General features: G+C 42.3%; 1 protein-coding gene across 1 annotated transcript in view; it reads left to right on the plus strand.

Annotated features, from left to right (window-relative positions):
* The window catches only part of LHFPL3 (lipoma HMGIC fusion partner-like 3), a 424,154-nt gene that overhangs the window by 374,299 nt on the left and 29,564 nt on the right, over positions 1 to 20,291 (plus strand). Inside the window, exon 3 of the mRNA XM_004676915.2 lies at positions 15,842 to 15,884. Coding sequence (XP_004676972.1) covers positions 15,842 to 15,858 — 17 coding nt within the window. The 3' untranslated portion in view covers positions 15,859 to 15,884. The remainder of the gene's footprint in view (positions 1 to 15,841; positions 15,885 to 20,291) is intronic.

Genomic DNA, 20,291 nt, shown 5'->3' on the forward strand with positions numbered 1-20,291 from the left:
CTTCAACACACTATTTTATAGTCTTTTTGTTTGTTTGTTTTTAAGATTTATTGATTGATATATACAGAACTGGGGTACAGGCTATAGAGGTATGGAGGGTTAGAGGATTCACCAGAGACAGAGTGGGGAACAGAACAGGCAGGCCAACTGAAATACACTGCTGAGAGGAGCAGCAGGCCGCTCAGGAGAGCTCTGCCATGCCATGTGGGTCAGCTCCCTGGCCGGGGATTGAACTCCGGCTGTGGTGGTTTTGAAGAGCTTCATAGTGTGGTGCTTGAAACCATTACACCACCAGGGTGTGCCCTATAATCTTGTTTTACCCTCTTTCAAGGTGTAAAGTAATGGATCCAGAGCAATTTACAAAAGTAGGAGGTTAGAGAAATGAATGAAATAACCAGTTTTCCCAATTCCAACTAAAAAAACTTCACTTAAGTATAATAAACTACAAAAATAAGACTCTAACTGAAGTAGTTGGCAAACACAGATTAAGTACTATAATCAAAGGCTGATAAATTTACCAATAGTGTTAGAGAGTTACTTAGTGCCCCTGAATCGTAGAGTGTAGATGATAACAGCCTATAATATGCTAAGAAATCATCAGTATCAGAGAGAGAAAGGACTTATTTAGTAAAGCATATGGAGCTGTAACTTACGAGTTTGGTGACAATATCACCTGGAGAAGGAGCAGGAGAGGGTCTTTCAGTGATTCATACCCAAAGATTATACATGAGTATTATCTCTTTAAGGCAGAGATGGGTCTCTCATCATGGTCAATTGCCCACCGAGATCCATAATTTCCTCTTGTTGAGAACCACTGACCCAGAGGAAAGAGTGACTTTTTATGATTCATACAAAGGCACCTAATGGAGCCCTCCCTGGTGGCGCAGCAGGTTAAACCACAGCACCATGAAGCTCCTGGCAGCATCTTCACTGCAAGTTCCATCCCTGACCAGGGAGGTGGCCCACATGGCACGGCAGACCTATTCTAACCCACCCACTGCTCCCCTCAGCAGATCCCCTCGTGGATCTGCCTGTTCTGTTCCCCATCCTGCCTCTGGTGAACACTCTCACCACTCCTGCACTTCTGGCCTGTACCCCAGTTCTGTGTGCATAACTAAATAAATCTTTGGTGAGGGAAAGGCACCTTATGGGCTGGCAGTAGTTTGTTAGCAAACCTCTACGTGTCCACCCTAAGACCAAGTATGCCATGTCAGCTTGAGGGGATGCTGGATGAAACAGAGGCTCAAAATGACTTCGGCCTCTAGCAAAAACTGTTCTGCAGAGCGAAAAGACATGTGTCAGAGGCTAAAAGTAAAGCTAGAATTTTAAAAGACGGGGGCTGATATCCAAATATGACTTGCTTTCATTGTTAATTTTACAAAGAAGTTTTGTTGATTATCTACTAAGTGACTGGCTTAGCGAAATTTCTTATAAGGGATACAGAACCAAAGTAACATGATTCCTAGGCCCTGAATTGAGTATGGACATGCCCACCAGTAGGAATAGAATGCATACTGTGTGACACAAAAAATACTGATATGCTAGCACCATAAGTCCTCACTAACTACCTAATGAAAGTTAGATATAATAATGTCATTTCATTCAGTGTCTGCTGGGATTTTCTTTTGCTTGTCAATGTTAGGGCAAATGATGTTGGTGGATCTGCTATATGTGCTATATGTGCTCATCAGAGGCAGGACGGGGAGCAGAACAGACAGATCCACCAGGACATAAGGAAGAAGTTTGTGTCGAATGTTTGTGTTTTTTTTTAAGATTTATTTATTCATTCATATAGAACTGGGGTACAGGCCAGAGAGGCGGAGGGTGAGAGGATTCACCAGAGACATAGCCAGAGCAGAACAGGCAGATCAACAAAGTACACTGCTGAGGGGAGCAGCGGGCAGGCCAGGAGAGGTCTGCCGCACCATGTGGTCACCTCCAGGGAAGGTGGGAATCGAACTCATTCGGAAGTGGCTTAAGCTTCTTAGTGCTGTGCTTTAACCCGCTGCGCCACTAGGGAGGGCCTGTGTCGAATGTTTTTAACAACTCCCTAGGTTAATCATTTCAGATAAAGACAATGAGGTTTTTTTTTTTTTTATGTCATGCCAAAACTTTTAATTTAATAAGTAAATTTCATCTTAATGAAGAGTTTGTATGGCCAGCTTCTAGGTCTGGTCTTGCCTTATGTGCCCTATGACAGATGTATTTGCTGTAGACCTTACTTTTCCCACCTCTAAAATTATAGGACTGGCCCAGGGGATCCCATGAGCCTCTCCAGTAACAACATTCCTTCACTCTTTTTGGGTCATTGTCTCCAGGTGATTGTATTTATTAAGCAGTTTCAGATTTATCTATTTTGAGCTGAACTTCTCATCCTATGGCACTTTCCATCCTGGAATGTTTTATGTTTTTAAAAAAATTGTGTTTCCAAGTCTGCAACTTGGAATCACTATAGATTCCTAAGATCACTATAGATTTCTAAGGCAAACTCAGAAAACATTAAAAAGCCTATAAGTGCTTTAAAATTAGTTTGATCTTGAACCTGTCTGTGAATGAGTAGGCTTGACATAAGCCTTTCAATTTTTCCATCTACTTCAGAAAGTACACAGTGTACAAACTGTAAATCAACATCCACATTTGCTGATATGGCCACTAAGCTGGAAAAAGAGAGATGGTTAATAGACTATTCGAATAAAATTTAGGAATTTGAAAAACACCCAGCTGTGACTTGACTCCGTACAATACTTCTGGTCACATGACTTGGGTGATGTCTAGAGACACAAAGAGGGCGTGGGAGGGCATGACATTGGTCACAATGGGTCCAATAACTCAAGACAGGACAGCACTAGCCTTAATTAATTAATTAATTAATTATCTATTTCAAGCATGAATGAGAGAAAGAGTTTGTGTTAAGGTGGGAGAGTGATAGAAGGAACAGGAACTGAGGACAGAAGACAACACTAGATCATTTTCCCTACTCAAGTTGACATGGGCCAGGCATAGCAACAATAAACGCTATAAACTAAAGCATATCTAGACAATAAGAGTAGTCTGGGAAATTGTTTGGTGCAGAATTTACCGTCACCCATTAACTGCTTGAAGAAAAGAGAAACAACATGGAAAGAGCATGGACTTGGGGTCAGATTGGCCCAGGATCAACTATTAGGTTTACTACTCTCTAGATACGTGCTTGTGAGCAATTTACTTACCCTCTTGGAGACTCTATTTCCTTTGGATAAAATGGATTGAATGAAACCTATGATCCAGATTGATTATGAGGATTAAATGAAATTTTGCATGCTTCAGGATTAAGTCAACTGCATGTAGCAGACAACCCAAATAACAATGCCCTAATTTCCTTCGTATAATATAAATCTTAGTGGCAGCATTTCCAGGTTGCAAAGGAGCCCCATAATATAAATAATGTAAAAATGTCCCTGTTTTCTTCTTTATTTTATAGTAGTATCTTTAGCATAAAATTTTGAGATTATTTTGTGATCAAACATGCTTGCTACAATTCCAGCCATCACATTTGCATTTAGACAGGAAAAAGGAAAAACCAAAAGAAGTTTCTCTCCCAGCTGAGTCTTTAAAGAGTCTTTCTAGATGCCCACCTAACAACTTTTATTTATAATTCACTAGCCATCATTTCTCCAAGAAAGACGAAATTAAAATTATAACTGGACACATTCCTATCCCCAGCTATAATAGGGGGTTAAGGCAAAACTGGAATGTAAATGTAGAATAATTATTTAATACTCTCACTCCTGGTGTGTAAAGTACCTAGCAAATGGAAGGTGTTTAATAAATAATAGTGGTTTTCCTTTTTTGGTTTAAGTTATTCTTTTTTAAAAAATTAATTTATTTATACATACAGAACTGAACTGGGGTGCAGGCCAGAAGTGTCAGGGGTGAGAGGATTTATCAGAGACAGAGTAGGGAGCAGAGCAGGCAGATGTACATTGCTGAGGGGAGCTGTGGACGGGTCAGGAGAGGTCTGCCACACCATGTGGGTCACCTCCTGGGCAGGGGATTGAACTCATACTGCAGTGCCTGTGATAGCTTCATAGTGCTATCATTGCACCACCAGGGAGGTTTAAGTTGTTCTTAAAGCTATTTTAGAAGTGCTTGTTCTGTCTCACCAGGCTGACTCCTTTAGGAGGTCTCTCCCATCTTTGGAGCTAGTCCAGCTCTCAGAGGCCTTCTTTGGGGACCTCACAAGGAAGGTTGACCTTCTAGGCCATAGCCCTTTGCATATAGTAAATCAGCTGTCCTGTGCTCATGAGGATACTTAGACCTCTCAGTCCCACAATGCCCACACACAGGCCCTTCAAGTCAGACAGCATTGTCAGATCCTGAACATTCTTCCCTGAACCAGAGCTCTCTTTAGCTATGGCTCTCATATCAGAATGTAACGATCCAGGTATGGGCAACTCATAGAGAAAGAGAAAAGGCCTGTCAGTTCCCTAGTTTTAGGCCTTTTCCTTGCAGTTAATAAATCTGTCCTGGGTAACTCTTTCAGCAGAGGCTCTGAAATGGCCTCTTTTGACCTTCCTGGACTCTCATACCCTCAGAGCAGAGATGCTCTGGCCCCACCACCTTTACCCTCCTGAGACCCGCAGGAGGACTACCTGCTCACTGAATTAGCAGTAAATTTGGACTGAATTTCAACTGTCGAGGGACTGCCCCACAGGTTGGGAAGGAGAGACCCCTGTCTAAATAAGCCAAGAACTGAGTAACTCAAGTCTTCCCTTTCACCTGAAACCCAGAAACCATGAAACCCAGATAACATTCAGTGAAGGAGAGGGCCCTGGAGGTCCAGGACTCTGTCCCAGGGATAGTAACTTGACAGTCCTTCCCAGGCGGGATTCCTGTGCTGCCATCACAGAGGAGATGAAGTGTCCCCAGGCCAGAGCAGCTGGAGCGGTTAGCCAGACAGATGGCTTAAGTGATAGTCAGAAGTAAAGGAGCCCCCAAAATAGGCCAACTCTCAAAAGTTCATGCTTACAAGGCCCATGTGGTAGTTTGCTCCAAGTTCCTGGTCCTAGGACCCAACCCTCACCTCCAGGGGAGATGAGGACACCCCATTGAGAGCCTCCCCAAGGGTCCCACTCTCACTGACCAAATCCACAGCCTGGTTTGCCCACCATCAAAAGTGAGAAGAAGTGAAGAAATAGAAAGGAAGAAAGTAGAAAAAAAATAACAGGACTCTGCAATAGAGAGTGTTAGCAGTCACGGTGCCTTTTATGTTATGGATTTCGGAGCTTCTCATGGAATATATTGAAATCAAATATAGAAGACATGGTTTTCCTTTGAACAGGACAAGTATCCATCTGATTTTCCTGAGTCTGTCTCTGTTTATGCTTCCTCAGCTGACATGATTATTAATTGCACCCCTTTTTCTCTTAAAATTGACCAACTAGAAGAACAAATGATAATGGCTATATTTTGGAGAAGTAGAGAAAATAAAATATCATTCTTTTGATAACTATGCTCCTACAACTCATAACATTTATAGCTAATAATAGGTTGTTTTTCCATGTGACCATATTCACCTTAATATAAATTAAAAATTATATTCTTATCCAAGCTAAGTTAACTTAATCAAAGTAGTATGTCATCAAGCTGTACTTTTAATAAAAAAATTACCCATGCATAATGGTGATGCTGAAAATAACAAGAGAGTTTTAATGAAAGCACAATCTATGCAGTTTTTTATTCCCCTGATTGCTGGAAAATTCAATTCAGGCAGTCCCAACTTACGTAAAGAGAGCTTTAAAGAGAAAGTGATCCTGCCCTCAAAACCTTCCTGTACTTGAAAGCACTTTTTTTCCTAAAAAAAAAAAAAAAACTGAGTTTGTTTCTTTTGAAGGAAAAAAGAATTAAAAGATCAAGCAAGGAGCAACATTTAGAGCCTGCAGCTATTTGTCAACCTACTATAGCCATGTCCCCACATCAGCAAGGAAATGGAGGGTAACCACCTCCACTGTGGGAGGGTGTCCTGCAGCACCTTCTCCTGCAAAGGTCTCTCACCCCATTCCTTTCACATTTGCAATCCCATGTCTACATTTACCCCAAAGCACCAGACACCCATACGATTTCCATGTTCTCTGACAGCCTCCCTCCAGTACAGTCTTCTCATTTGAAACGCAAAGAGGCAATAGGGATTTTCCTTCACCACAAAAAGATTATGAAGATTAATGAGCTAATATCTCATAGAAAACCTTAGATGTATCTGCAAAAGATGTTTCTGAGGTCTGTCCAACAGGTGTGGGATACTAGAATATCCAGTCCCTTTCCTCAATTGGCCCTTCAGTTGTTTGAGGTCTAGTAATGTTTGTACAATGTATATCTTTCCAGACCCCTGACTTCTATTTTTCCGTGTTTTGCCTTTCCCATGTGTATTGGTGAAGGTCAAGTAGAACAATGAGAACATTTTAAAATAGAATGAAATTTAGAGAAATCAGCATTGTCATTTGCTGTTTTCAACTCTGATACAGTAGCATGGTGCAAAAAATAGACTAGGGTATTGGAAATATTTGGGGTTTTAAATGCAGCAGATAATTATCATTGGCTATTTATGGTGGGAAAAGCTAGTCAGTTGCATTGTCCGTCCTTCCATTGAGTGATGTTAGTACCCGTAGCATTACATCTTCCATTTAGCATTAAATGGGTAACTATGAAGGACCAGATTTTGCTCCCAGCTATGCATTGAATGACTTTTAGTTCATAGAGCTTGAATGTATATATCTGAAGAGAGAATTTTCTTCATAACCAATGTTCATTCTATCCAAATGTGTCACAGAGTAATACTCTTGTAAAAGATATTTAACCTAGCAAATTGAGTTCTAAAGCATTTCTTCTACTCTGTTATTTCTCATTTAGAGTACACTTTCATCCACCTCAAAAAGTTCTTTCCCTGCCGTAGCTCACCACCTTGTCTTAGAGTCTTTCTATTTATTATTTCAACTTGATGTAAAGGTCAGACCAGATGGTCAGAATAAATAAGTCCTCAGAGGACTTTCCTGGTTTTGTATTCAGTCAGGACCCAGCCTCAAACTTTTCCTAAATCCTTAGCTCATTCACTCTTCTCATCCAAGATGCCCATGGACATTACCAGTGCATTTGTTTCCCAATATTAAACATTCTGTAGCTCCCTGAAATCTGTGTAGGCCTATTACATATTGGTGCCTTCTGGCCGAACAAGCGGGACCAAAGTGGCAAATTCAGATGCTGAGTTATAGCAAGTATAACTGTCAAGGGGAGACAAACACTGGCACCAGTGGGAGGTGGACACAAGGAAGACTTAGCTGATGGACTTCACATGTTCTATCAGCCAGTTAATCAGCACAACACACAGCTGCACACTCCATTCCGCATGGCATGGTGGATTCGAGAGGGAGAGAAGACTATTCAGCGTTATGATGGAGCCCAAGGAAGAGGGAGCATCTTCCCCATGTGCTTCATAAGGACACAAAATAAGAGCATTGATAAAAGCAAGAATCTGACCATGAGTCCAGAGAACTGAAGACTAAGAAAAACAGTATCAGGGCTGTGGTGAGCATGAAGTTGAATCCTATTTCCACACCCTGTCTTCATGAGTTCGCTCTGCTTTCTAGTCATTCCCATATCCCAGAGAGAATTGGTTTACCCCTGCAGAGTAGCAGACAACCAGGTTAAATTCTGGAATATGCTATAGACTAGATCATGAGAGATCTTGGCTGTTGTGGATTTTGAGTCATCAGAGTCTCTCCTAGAAGCAATGTCCCACAGGACGTTGATTTACCTCTGCAAACAAATGGAAATTGCACCCAGTCTGGTGTCTAGGTTCTGAAACAAATGCATGTGTGTTTGGAGATAATTCAGTGACCCAAAAATAGTACGTTAACCATCTTCCCTAATATTTCATAGTGATGAAGATTTATTTCATCATTAGGAGACTATCAGTATGTATACAACAAGCACCAGGCAGGGAATCAGGCACCCTGGATAAAGTCTCAGCTATGCCACCAATGTGTTTCTTTAAATTTTGGCAAAGTACTTTGACTCCAAACCTCAGTTTGATCATCTCTGAAAGGGGAATTTAAACTAACTGTGTCTTAAATCATTCTCAAGTCCCACATTTGATTGTCCATGTGCCATCATCCTCATTTCTGAGTGGCCCATGTTTGTGAGATGGCAGGCTAAGGACAAAGCATCTGATCTGTCCCAAACTGACTGGAGCACAAAGGGGTTTAAACCTACAGCTTTCACTTTTTTAGCACTTTTTTTTTTAAAGATTTATTTATTCATATGGAACTGGGGTACAGGCCAGAGATGTGGAAGGTGAGAGGATTCACCAGAGACAGAGAGAAGAGCAGAACAGGCAGATCGACGAAGTACACTGCTGAGGGGAGCAGCGGGCAGGCCAGGAGAGGTCTGCCGCACCATGTGGTCACCTCCCGGGTAGCCGGGAATCGAACTCGTGCAGAAGTGCCTTTAGCTTCTCAGTGCTGTGCTTTAACCCGCTGCGCCACCAGGGAGGGCCTTTTTTAACACTATTTTATTATCAGATTTCTTATCAGCTACCTCTAAATGAGGAGGAATATACAGTTTAAATTAGTTTATCTTCCTCACTAAGCTATATATACTCTTTAACAGTACTGGAGTCACTAAAGCCAGAGGTGTGAGGGGTAGGGAAGGGGGGTTACCAATGACAATGGGGAGAAGACTAGGTGGATTTACTGAACTACAATGCTGAGGGGAGCAGTGGGTGAGACAGGAGAGGCCTACTGGGTTGTGTGTGTTAACAGTGTCAGCAGTGTATTGCAGTAGATCCAACTCTTCTGCTTCCCATTCTGTCTCTGGTGAACACTCTCACCCTCCCACACCTCTGGCCTATACTCCAGCTCTTATATGCATAAATAAATAAATCTTTTTTTTTTTTAATTATCATCTACCTTTTACATATGGCTTTTGTGTAAAGATGATACCTATTTATATTTCACTGTATCTTTTCAGAATATAACTTTATAAGTACAGTATATAGTTTCCATCCAAGCTTTACTTGTGAAAACATCATAAATGTTACAGAACAGCACTGTCCCACAGATAATGATAGAAATCTTCTATATCTGTTCTGTCCAATACATGTAGTTTTTGAGCTCTTAATTAGCTAGTATGACTGAGAACCTAAACTTTTCTTTGTACTTCATTTAAATTAATCTAAATTGAATAACCATGTCAATCTCCTGACTACCATATTAGAATATGCAACTAGTATAGAGAAACATCCTTTCCTTTTTTTAACACAGAATGTAGAACTAGACCCATTCCATTTTTTTTTAAATCACATCCCATAAAATCCAAAACAAAAAGAGTACCACCATAAGCACCAAAAAGAAATACTAGCATGTGTACATTTCCTTTAGGGGATGGCTCCTTAACAAAAAAAGAAGATTCTCATCCAGAGTAGCTGAAAGCAGGTAGGCAGGAAAGAGACATTCCCGAGGGGAGCTCCCTGGCAAACTCCTGATAGGTTGGGAGACAAGGAACAGAGAGACTGTGAAGGAGAGAGAAATTCCTCCTCAGAGGAAATCTAAATGGAAGTGTTTTTAGGCACTTGTCACCCCAGAAGGAGGACACGATGGCCATGTTCAATTGGTGAGATTGTAAAACGGAATTTACTGCACAAGGCAAGCCACGGTGTTTAAAGCACATTTTAACTGATTGGCATTCACCCCTTTGCCTCTTTTGTGGCAGAATCAAAACCCAAATCCACTCCGTAAGCGTCAGATTTATTCCTAATTTTCATCTAAAGCAAATATTAGGAAAATCACAAAACCCAGAATTCAAAGAGGGAGATAGAGCAGTGGGATAATAGGAATGTGGGACATACAAGAGTCATTGAAAAATGTGAACTTAAAGAAAAAAATCACTGTAGGAATTTGTAGGAATGTACAGTTGCTGCTGTAGGGGAAAAAAGATAAAGCAGTATAGAAACTGGAAAAGTTCAGTAATGGTCCCAAAGAAGGGAGCTGAGGCAAATTCTGAACTAGGACAACGTTTCTCGCATTGGATGTCAAGGATGTATTTGGGGAAATACATCCAAAGAAGGGAGCTGAGGCAAATTCTGAACTAGGACAAGGTTTCTCGCATTGGATGTCAAGGATGTATTTGGGGGTGGGGGGGAGGTGTCATCTTTGAGTTTAATGAGGACACTTAAGTTTTGTGCTTTCATTTCACCAATTATAAAGATAAAATTTGTCCTTTCTCAGTGAGAATTCTCAACTGAAAATCATATTCAAAAAATGAGATTTTAGCTTCCTTAGTAAATGTTTCAAATACTGGTTAAGAAAACATATCATTAGTCTTAGAGGATTATTTTCCTTTCAAGGAGTCTCTAGTGCATTCATATGTGGGCATTAGTGACAGAGGCAGACCACACACCATTTAATTTTTACCTTTTTAAGAGTAAAAGCAGTTTCCTAACTTTGCCTGTAGCTCCCTTATGAAGAGATTAAACCTTTCTAAACTCAGAGGGTTAGCGAGATATGCTGTCCTCCCTAATTACTCGTGCGATGTGCTGGGTTTCCCTAGTACTCATGTTATATTCCCCAGTGAGTGTCATTACTTAGACAATGTTGCTTTCCTTCTGACAACAAGAAGCAGCATGGCTATGGGGTGGTGCCCCGTCCTGAGTCAGGGGGTCTACAGCTGATCCCTACTCTCACATTGTCCTGTCAAGCTTTTGTTTCCTTGCCTGTAATATTAGGCAGTGCAGTGCACTGGATAAGTAATCACCAGGGTCACATCAGCCTAGATTTCTTTGACTCTAACACCTTCTAGTGCCATCTTATATTTCTTCTCCAAAAGGCCTCTGAACTGAAATTATTCTCAGTAGAACTCTATTTCTGTTCTTTTCATTGTCACTCTCCACCAGGAGGTGCTTCATGGAAGGAAAAATCAGTCAACACTTAACATGCCACCTATTGTCCACTACCATCTAGGAAGTGGAAAATTAAACTAGAAAACTAAATTCCCAGATGACCCAGTTATGAAGGAAATACTAAGAAGGACATTTTGGGTGGTTTGTTCAAGTTTCTAATGAATAAGACAGCTGATTACTCAATTGTGAGTAAACCAAATTAAAGTATAAAGGCTGTGTCTGTTCTTATGCCTTGAGTGTTTTAAATCAAATTATTCATTGAGTGGAATCTCAGCCTGTTAGCTGATCTACCACTATAAGAGCAACTCGTGTATTTAGTGAGTCCTCTGAAGAGTCAAATGTGTCTGATACAAGCAGTGACACTCTCAGGTCTGTCTCTAGACTCATAGCAGAGAGGGTAACATGCACACACAGGTATGTGGAGCCACTAGGCCACGGCTGCCTTTGATGGGAAGGAGAGGTCTAGTGCCGTTCCTTTTCCCTAAGGAATCCTCTTCCAAACCATGGGAAGATGCAAAGTATGTCCCAGTGCATCAGCCTTGATTTTCGTATGATAATCTATTGTTTGAGGGATAATTCTCAGAGGCCAGAGGAATCCAGAAAAGATTTGCCTCGAGACCTAACTATGTAGCAAAAATAGAAATTTCCTTAGAGGTTTACATTCCACGTTCTGTACGAACCATCTTCAGCCTGACATTTTCTTCATCCTTGGGGCACAGATTAAGACATTGCATCCTCACTTGCTCCTATACTTATGATTATGCAACAGAGAATTTTAAAAGAAATCGTGGGAAATGGAACAATAATGACATCAATAAGCAGAAATCTCAGATGTAGTATTACAATGTCATGTGCTCTGTGAGCCTGTGACTTTGGGCCGTCACATCTCCTTCCCCACCTAAGACAAAGAAATAAAAATGAAGGATTTGCACAATGAAAGAACTTTTAAATAATCTTGCACCCATTCGCTCAAGTCTTGTGTTCTCCCTTATTAATTTGAAAAGGGTGAGTAGGGTGGTTTATGTTCCCTTGAATTATACTTTATGGATGTGGTCCTCATTGACCACCTCTATTGCACCACTAGATCTCGAGGCCAATATTTCCCTCCCTCCTGAATGCCAGAGAAAGCAAGAAGAGAGCCAGCAGGGCAGCCAGCCTTTATCCATCATGCTGCTTTCAGTGGGAGCCTCGCCTAGCCTGTCCTTGCACAAGCTCACTGTTCACCTCTTCTCCTGTACCTCTACACTTTCTCGCTTCTCCCACCATGAATATTTCAAATCTTCCCAAGTGTTATTTTTATAGTGTATTAAAATCCGTTCGGTAATTCTTGCCAACTACCAATGACCACCATGTTACTTCTCACCAAATTTTTCTCCCCAGCACACACAATCCTTTAAAAATATGAGTTGAGGGCGCTCCCTGGTGGCGCAGCGGGTTAAAACACAGCACTAAGAAGCTAAAGCCACTTCAGCATGAGTTCGATCTCCCCACCGGAGATGACCCACATGGCGCGGCAGACCTCTCCTGACCCGCCCGCTGCCCTCTCAGCAGTGTACTTCGTGGATCAGTCTGTTCTGCTCCCCTCTCTGTCTCTGGTGAATCCTCTTACCGCCCCTGCACCTCTGGCCTGCACCCCAGTTCTGCATGCATGCATAAATAAATCTTTTCAAAAAATAAAAATAATTGAGTTGAGTATAGAACATCCAAATACTCTAATGATTACTCAGGCATCAGCCTCTCATCTAATGATAGAGCATATTCTTTTGAACTTTCTTCCTTTATGGGCTACCCACAAAAACTTAGTCTGACTACTTGCCTGTAATGTCATTCCTGCTTCAGTAGAGATATGGGTCCTGGGAACCAGAGCAGAACTCAGTAACCATTGACAACTGAGCTCCCTCCTAAAACTCACACCATACAGGATAACACATGACTGGCTTCACTACATCAAAGGCTCTAGCCCTGTGGCCTGGTGAGCTCCTGGACCCCCAGAGAAGTGGCATTACTGTCCCATCCACACACAAAAATACATGATTGATTTTCTCTCTTCTGTCACAACAATAACAATGGCTGATGTGGAATGAAGGCAAGAGAATAAATTACTTGAAATGATTTCCCTTGCAATCATCTTGTATTTCCCACCCTGGTTACAATTTGGCTAATTGTTTAATAATTCCATTTAAATGTCTCCATTTAAACAGTTCAGTAAACCTGCTTTTTCTAGTTAGTATTTTCTTTTTTTCTCTTGAGTGTCCTCTGCCCTGTCTCCCATTCATACTTTGGTCTGAATGACATTCTGATGACATAAATAGCATTCCTTCAAAAAAGTATTCAGCACATTGTCTCTCTGTTCCAGAGACCAAGTTCTGTAATCTGTGTCCTTGAAACAGTTTCTGCATTTGGGAAAGATCTATGACTGTGTCTTTAAAAAGTCAGCCTCTTCTAGGAGGAATGTAGAAAAACCAAGTGAGGAATTGGGGTGTAGGTGCAGGGGAGTAACTATAATAAAGTAAAAATCAAAGTCATCAGTCAACTAGTCATCAGAGACATTCTATAGGGGAGGCGAAGGGAGAAGGACCAGGACAGGGTGGGAAGAGCAGCAGGGACCATGGTGCAGGTACACGAAGGAATTGGTGGTAGGAATTTCACGGGGAAACCATACATTGTACAAAAATGGAGGCTGATGAAATAAATATATTTTAAAGAAAAGGTAGCCCCCCTACCAGGCAAATAAAGCACTGGTCACTGGAAATCCTAGCTGCTGTTGGTGGGGTCTGCTGTTCTTGACAGAGTAAGAGGCTGCCTGAGAAAGAAGAGCCCAAGCTCAGCCTCCAGGAGCTGCAGCCTAACTGGCAGCAGGGAAATTCAACTCAGGGGCACATGCCCAAATTAGTATAATATTCAGGTTAAACCTGTGTTCAAAACAGAGGCCTTCTCAGGACATAGCAGCCTGCTGGGTTGCCCACAACACATACCTGCTTGGTAGGAACATGCACCCAGGTGGGTTCTGCTTCAGGGGGCCAGTGGGCTCCCCGCAGATGCAGCTGTGTGATGCAGCCTCTCCAGCAAAGGTCAGGTAAGCCAGGCTACTAAACAGGCTCTTGTGTTTGATGTTAATCTTCCCTCCTCTATCCTACCACCTAAAAAGATTTCCAATGTTACTTATGGGTTTTTACTGAAATGATGCTTTTAGTACCCAACTTTCTAACTTTATAATCACTTCAGCCAAATGCCCACCTCTCAAAGAGCACCAACACACTCCTTCATGTATTTGGAAGCATGAGAAAGGAATGAGGAACATTACAGTTACAGAGAAAAGGCCTAGAGCTTCCATCCTGAAACATTCTCAAGCTGGTAAGAATCAGAAGTGACTTACTCAGGTGACAGCTAATAGAGGAAGAGACCAAATGGCAAGTAGGAAACCAGAGACTATGAAATCAGATATAAGGCATTAGAGGAGAAGGGATTGGGTTTCCCAGAGTCAGATAGAAAGGATAGCACATTAATTCGGAGTTCATAGAATGCCACATTATAAAATAAGACTTGTCTTAATACAACTATATGAGCAAATCACCACTGGGAGGTGGTGGGTATGATTTGCTAGTGAAAAATTAACTAGGGACTGGTATTACCCAACCAGAGACAGAATGGGATCAGCTCAGGTCAGCCATGAGGTGCTTCATTTGGAGGTCTCTTTGAGACTAAGATGCCATTGTTTTCCTGCTTTTCTACATCATTTAAGTGAGATCAAGGCTGATGGAATGGTTCTGAAAAACAATGGAGAAGAGCAGTCTGTCCTCCAGGTGACATGGGAAACTGCTTGATAGCTAATGCCTACCCAGACCTTTTTGCAATTCTCTGGGTGAAAGCAAGTTAGAAAATGTAAGATGACATCAGTCCAAACACTAATACCTGACAATGTGTACACAGCCTGAAACTGTCCAGCATGAACCAGGCCTCTGGGTTCTAATGGATCTGTGTGCATAATTGATTCTTATTTATTGCTCTTAAAACGCTACTCTGAGCTGCTTTGGAATTTCAAACAATGTCCTGAAAGAATTATAACCACACATGGAACTACTGCTCAGTCATGTATTTCTAACTTTGTCTTTTTTTTCCTGAGTAGTTTGACTTTCTTTTACAACTTTTCTTATTGAAGATCTAGACATTTCTTTGAGCCTTTGACTTTCTGTAAATGTTGGCACATTTAGTCTGGGTGCTACTGCCTAAGGAAACCATAGATAACTGTAATAGTAAAGACAGTGGTATCCATTGTGCTTGCCATTAGAAAAGACCATTCCAAGTATTTCACCTGTACAAATCACTCCATTCTTGCCGCAATATCATGAGGTAAGTGCTGCTGTTAGACCTACTTACAGATGGGGAAACTCAGACACAGAATGAGGAGATACTTGTCCAGGGTCACACAGCTATTTAGTGGCAGAACCAGCTATGACCCTTCAGGCTAACCCTCAGGGCTGTGCTTTTTGTCACTGAGCCAGCAAGCATCTCTCTGCACATTGTGAGTGAGATGCCCAGGAATGACATTGTTATTTTCTTTTTTTAGATTTATTTATTTATGCATACAGAACTGGGGTACAGGTCAGAGGTGCAGGGGTGATGAGAGGATTCACCAGAGACTGTGGGGAGCAGAACAGGCAGATAGATGATGTACACTACTGAGAAGAGCAGCAGGCGGGTCGGGAGAGGTCTGCCGCGCCATGTGGGTCACCGCCGGGACTGGGGATCGAACTCGAGATCAAACTCGTACTGAAGTGGCTTAGCTTCTTAGTGCTGTGCTTTAACCCATTGCGCCACCGCATTGTTATTTTCAATCTTTAAAACTAAAGTGTGAACTCTCAATTTAATTTGTTTTACCTTTAACCATTCTGTTTTTCCCTCCCAAACTCTCAGATGATGGAAATGCTTAACCTGAGGTAGTGTGAGACCACACCATGTAAGTGTGAGCATGGCCCCCATGGGTGCCGCTATGCTGTGCGCTTCCGCCCACCATTCCCGCATGTTTGCTCTGCTCTTCTCTGATTCCCGCTTCCGCCGCTTGGCTCTTGCGCCGCATGAACCGTCACTTTTAAGCCATAGATCTTATGTCTTTGTTCCTGATTTTATATTTGTGCTTCTTTCTCCCACGATCTCGGCAACATGGGTAAGAGCCAGAGCAGCTGTCGGGGAAGGAGCCGGGGAAGGCATTCTGTTCTTGTTCTCCAACAATGAGCCCTCAGAGGGTCAGCTTTTAGGATTCTAGGCACGTGTCCACATCTCACTGCTACAGACCACGCCAAGGTGTGGAAACGTGCGTGGGCCTCTCTCTGCAGACCCTGGCCACCTGTGTGCACCTGGGCTATCCTGGAGCCAGCAGCCTCAACAGATTATTGCTCCAGAGTCTTTGTAAGAATAGGCACTATGTGAAAATAGATACCATTGTGCACTGAAAGCCAAGATGACAGGTGGCGGAGGAGGGGTAACCTCATTTATTGATTATTTTCTCTGTGGATGTGCATATGACACTCACACATACATATACTGAATAGACCCAAAAATAGTGAAAAGGATACTGATTGGTAAGTCAAATGCTGTCTATAATGGCCTTTTACTGTTTACACACACACACACACACACACACACATCTTTTTTGATATTTCTTGACTCTGTGTAAACTGTCCACTTTGAGTGAATTCAATAAGTGATCAATTAGATTTAAAGAATAAGTAAATGGGAGAGAAGGAATTTTCGCCTACCAAAGAACGCACTGGGAACACAGAGAATATGGCCATTTTACCAATGTACAGCCTTCCTCTACCTGACTGTGATGATGAGAGTTTTAAATTGAAGGGCCTTCTATGAGCTATAACTGAGCACTATTCCGCCCTCTGTGGTATTGATGTCTCCCATCCCCCTACCCCCACACATCACTTAGATGCACAGATTTCTGGAGCTGAAGTCCTTGGAAATGGATCATCCACACCAAATCCTTTAATTCATAGAAAATGACTGAGGCCTCCAAAGGGGAAATAAAGCACAGCATGGAGCAGAGCCTGGATTAAACCCCAGTGCTCCCTTTTCCATTAAAGTATCTGTTATGGTAGTGTCCCTGCTCATTTTTCCTGGGGAGACAACTCTGGGCATAGCCAGAAGAGCTTTTGAGGAGTGAAAGTAAAGGGGTCTATATCAAAAGAACAGGCCCCAGGGTATCTAAGAACTTAGGAAAATTGCTATGCTTTTGGACCTTAAACTTCTCATCTATAAAATGGATTGGTGCATAGCTGATTTCAAAATGTTCATAATGCTAAGTTTGCTCACTAACCTTGGGCTGTTGTTCATGCAGTTTCATCGCACCAGTGTTTATTTCTCACCATCGGATTATGGAAAAAATTATAGTCAGGTAGTGTGAATGGGGCATCCTAAGGGAATAAGAACCCTGTCTGTCTCTGTTATACATCAGGACAAGAGCAGGAGCGAGAAGGTACAGAAGGGAAGCCAGTAGCCTGCTACCCCGTACATGGGTCTGTGAGACAGGTGGGCGAGGCCAACTGCAGGTTTGGTCACACATATATGCCAATTTCTGCAATTTGTGGTTAACCCACTTGTATCTGCTTTTGCCCTTCCCAAGAACCCACTGACTAAAGTCCTAGAACTTAAGAAGAACCAGTAGTAAATGAAATTGTGACTTTTCAGTGTATTGCTTTGAGTTTACAGGGTTAGACAAGGTTCTGAGGCTGTCTTAATGAGACCTTAAGGGCAAGAGGCCCACACATGTGTTTCTAGCATAGATTGGAGATGTACCCCTTGTTTACATAAAATTGTGGAAACATACATATTAATCATATATGCAATGCTATTATTTTTGCATAGAACTAGGGTGTTTTCAGAGGTTCAGGGGGGGTGAGAGGATTCAGCAGAGACAGAGTGGGGAGCAGAACAGGCAGATTTCCTGCAAGGGAAGCAGCCAGCGAGCCAGGAGAGGTCTGCTGCCCACATGGGTCAACTCCCCCGCTGGAGATCGAACTCATTTCTCAATGACTGGCGATAACTTGATAGTGCTGAGACTTAACCCCTTTGGCCACCAGGGAGGCCGCCTGAGGAATTATTTTAATAAAGCAAGGAGTCCTCACTTGACCTAACATTTTGGACCATTTTCACTCCACATATCAGATTCAGCTTAAAATGTAACGTTTTTATAATAGCCCATCTCGTCTGCTGCAGCCTTCCTGAAATTTGATGTTGATTCAAAGTGGGAAGAGCAGAACAGAATATGGGGAGATAGGGGGAATCACAGAAGTGGAAAATGTGTGCATTTCTTCGGTTATTTCTAATAGGCTGGACAAAATAGTCATGCGAGGAGCTTGGTGACCTCAGAAAGTCATACTGACATAGAGTTTCAGCTCAGAATTTTGGTGAAGTCAGGACTTTAGGCTGGATCGTTTGTACAAGGGAACTTTTAAAGTTTCATTTTCAAGGCATGTCATATAAAATTTCAAAAAGGCCATGTTGACATGGCATTTGACCACTGGAACATGTCACTTGGAGAGGGAAGTTGTTGGAAATGATGGCAAAGGCCTGCCAGCCCCTTCTTCAAACGTCATTTCCCTGGTGTTACCATTCCTTCTCCTGGTACACAACTGTAACGCTGTTTAGGGAGGAAAATCACTTCCTTGGACAGCCACACAGTATCCTCATGTTGAGGATGCTGGACAGAGACTGACATCATGAGTTCTTCATCTTACATTTCCCTTTGCCAGAGAACCCCCAACACAAGTCAGTCAGAGGGGTGGGAGGGCTTTTTAGGTTCAGCCACGTCCTTTTGGCCCAGTACTAGAAAACTCATTGTCCTGCTGAGACCCCTAGTGGCCATATTGGTAACTGCAGCTGTCAGAGACTAGAAATCCAAGGTATCATGATGGGCAGCCCCTAACCCAAAGCCAAGAAGGGCCCACAGTGGTCTGTGGAGGTCTTAGCCTGCAAACACTTTGTAAGTGGAAGGAAGGTAGTACTTGTGGCTTAAGACTCCATAGGACTGGTGGCCTGTTGCTTGTTGAATATGCCCCATAAAACAGCCAGTCTTTTCCAGTCTTTTGACTTGTTAATTATTCTTTTGTGCTTTTAATTATTCCAGCTTACTTTTGGGATTTACTGTGGAGTGCTAGATTTGACCAGTTTTTCATGTCTTGCCCTAGAACAAGCCTGTAACCCTGTTTTTACTTGAAATCAAACTGAGCTCCTCACAGTCTGAAGAATCAACCTGATTATCTGACTTGCACACCATTTGCTCCCTGAAGGCAAATTCCCTGCATAGACCAGTAATGGCTCCAGGGAGCCTGGGGCCTGAATTGCTTCCCCTGACATCACTTCCCAGAGAGAGAGAAAAGAGCCCTCTTCCCTCCCTCCCGCCCACACTGTGATCCTCAGGTCTTCCTGAGAACAGTAAGTAGGTTACTCATGACTGACACAAAACTAAATTGTTTTAATTGTTCTAAATCAGTGGCTGGCAAAATGTGGTTCCCAGACTGGCAACATCAATATCACCCAGGAACTTGTGGAAGATGCAGGTTCCCAGCTTCTGCCCCAGACCTATTCAAGCAGAATCCTGGCAGTGTGGACCAGCCATCTGTTTTTACAAGCCCTCCCACCCCCACTGCTGCAAGCATTAATCAAGAGTCTGTATATACTGGTTTACAAACTCTCAACTTATTTAAAATGTAGGTTCTGCCCCCCAACACACACACAGAGAGAGAGAGAGAGATGCTATGCCAGAGATTTGCTGGTAGAGATACAGAAATATGATTTCTTAAACCATTCTTCTCTTCCCTGCAGTTCTGATATGGGAAATGCAAAGGCAACCATTTTTGATAAATTCTGCTCTAGAAAGAGCAAGACCATCTTTGCTAGTCCAATTTAGATTAGTATCCTTTCTTGAATTAAAAGTTAGTATTGTCCTGTAGCTCATTGAGATATATTCATATATCTCAGTAAGTATATCAAAGTACTCAGGTGTTAGGAATGGCACATTGTTCCCTTAACAAATTAGTTTTTGCTGCCACTCTGAGGAACATCTCAGTGAGTATGTATCAATATTCCAAAGGTGAAGGCTTCCTCTGGGTAGATATCAATTACATAGAGAACAGGCAGAACGGGAAGCCGGTGGCTTCTTGTGAGTCTGGATCTACAAGAGCCAGCCCAAGAGGCATGTGTCATGTCTGGGCTGTGAATCCTCTAGACAGCAGGTTTCCCTTTCTTCTCCCTTCTTGAATAATTAGAGATTTAGTAGTGATTTCCCAACAGGACCCAAGAGCCTAGCTCATTAAAATACTACTGTGCAGAAAGGGTTTTCAAAAGTTAAAATTTTAAG

This window comes from Condylura cristata, unplaced genomic scaffold (genome assembly GCF_000260355.1).
Source record: "Condylura cristata isolate star-nosed mole 26May11 unplaced genomic scaffold, ConCri1.0 scaffold00005, whole genome shotgun sequence".
Classification (NCBI taxonomy): Eukaryota; Metazoa; Chordata; class Mammalia; order Eulipotyphla; family Talpidae; genus Condylura; species Condylura cristata.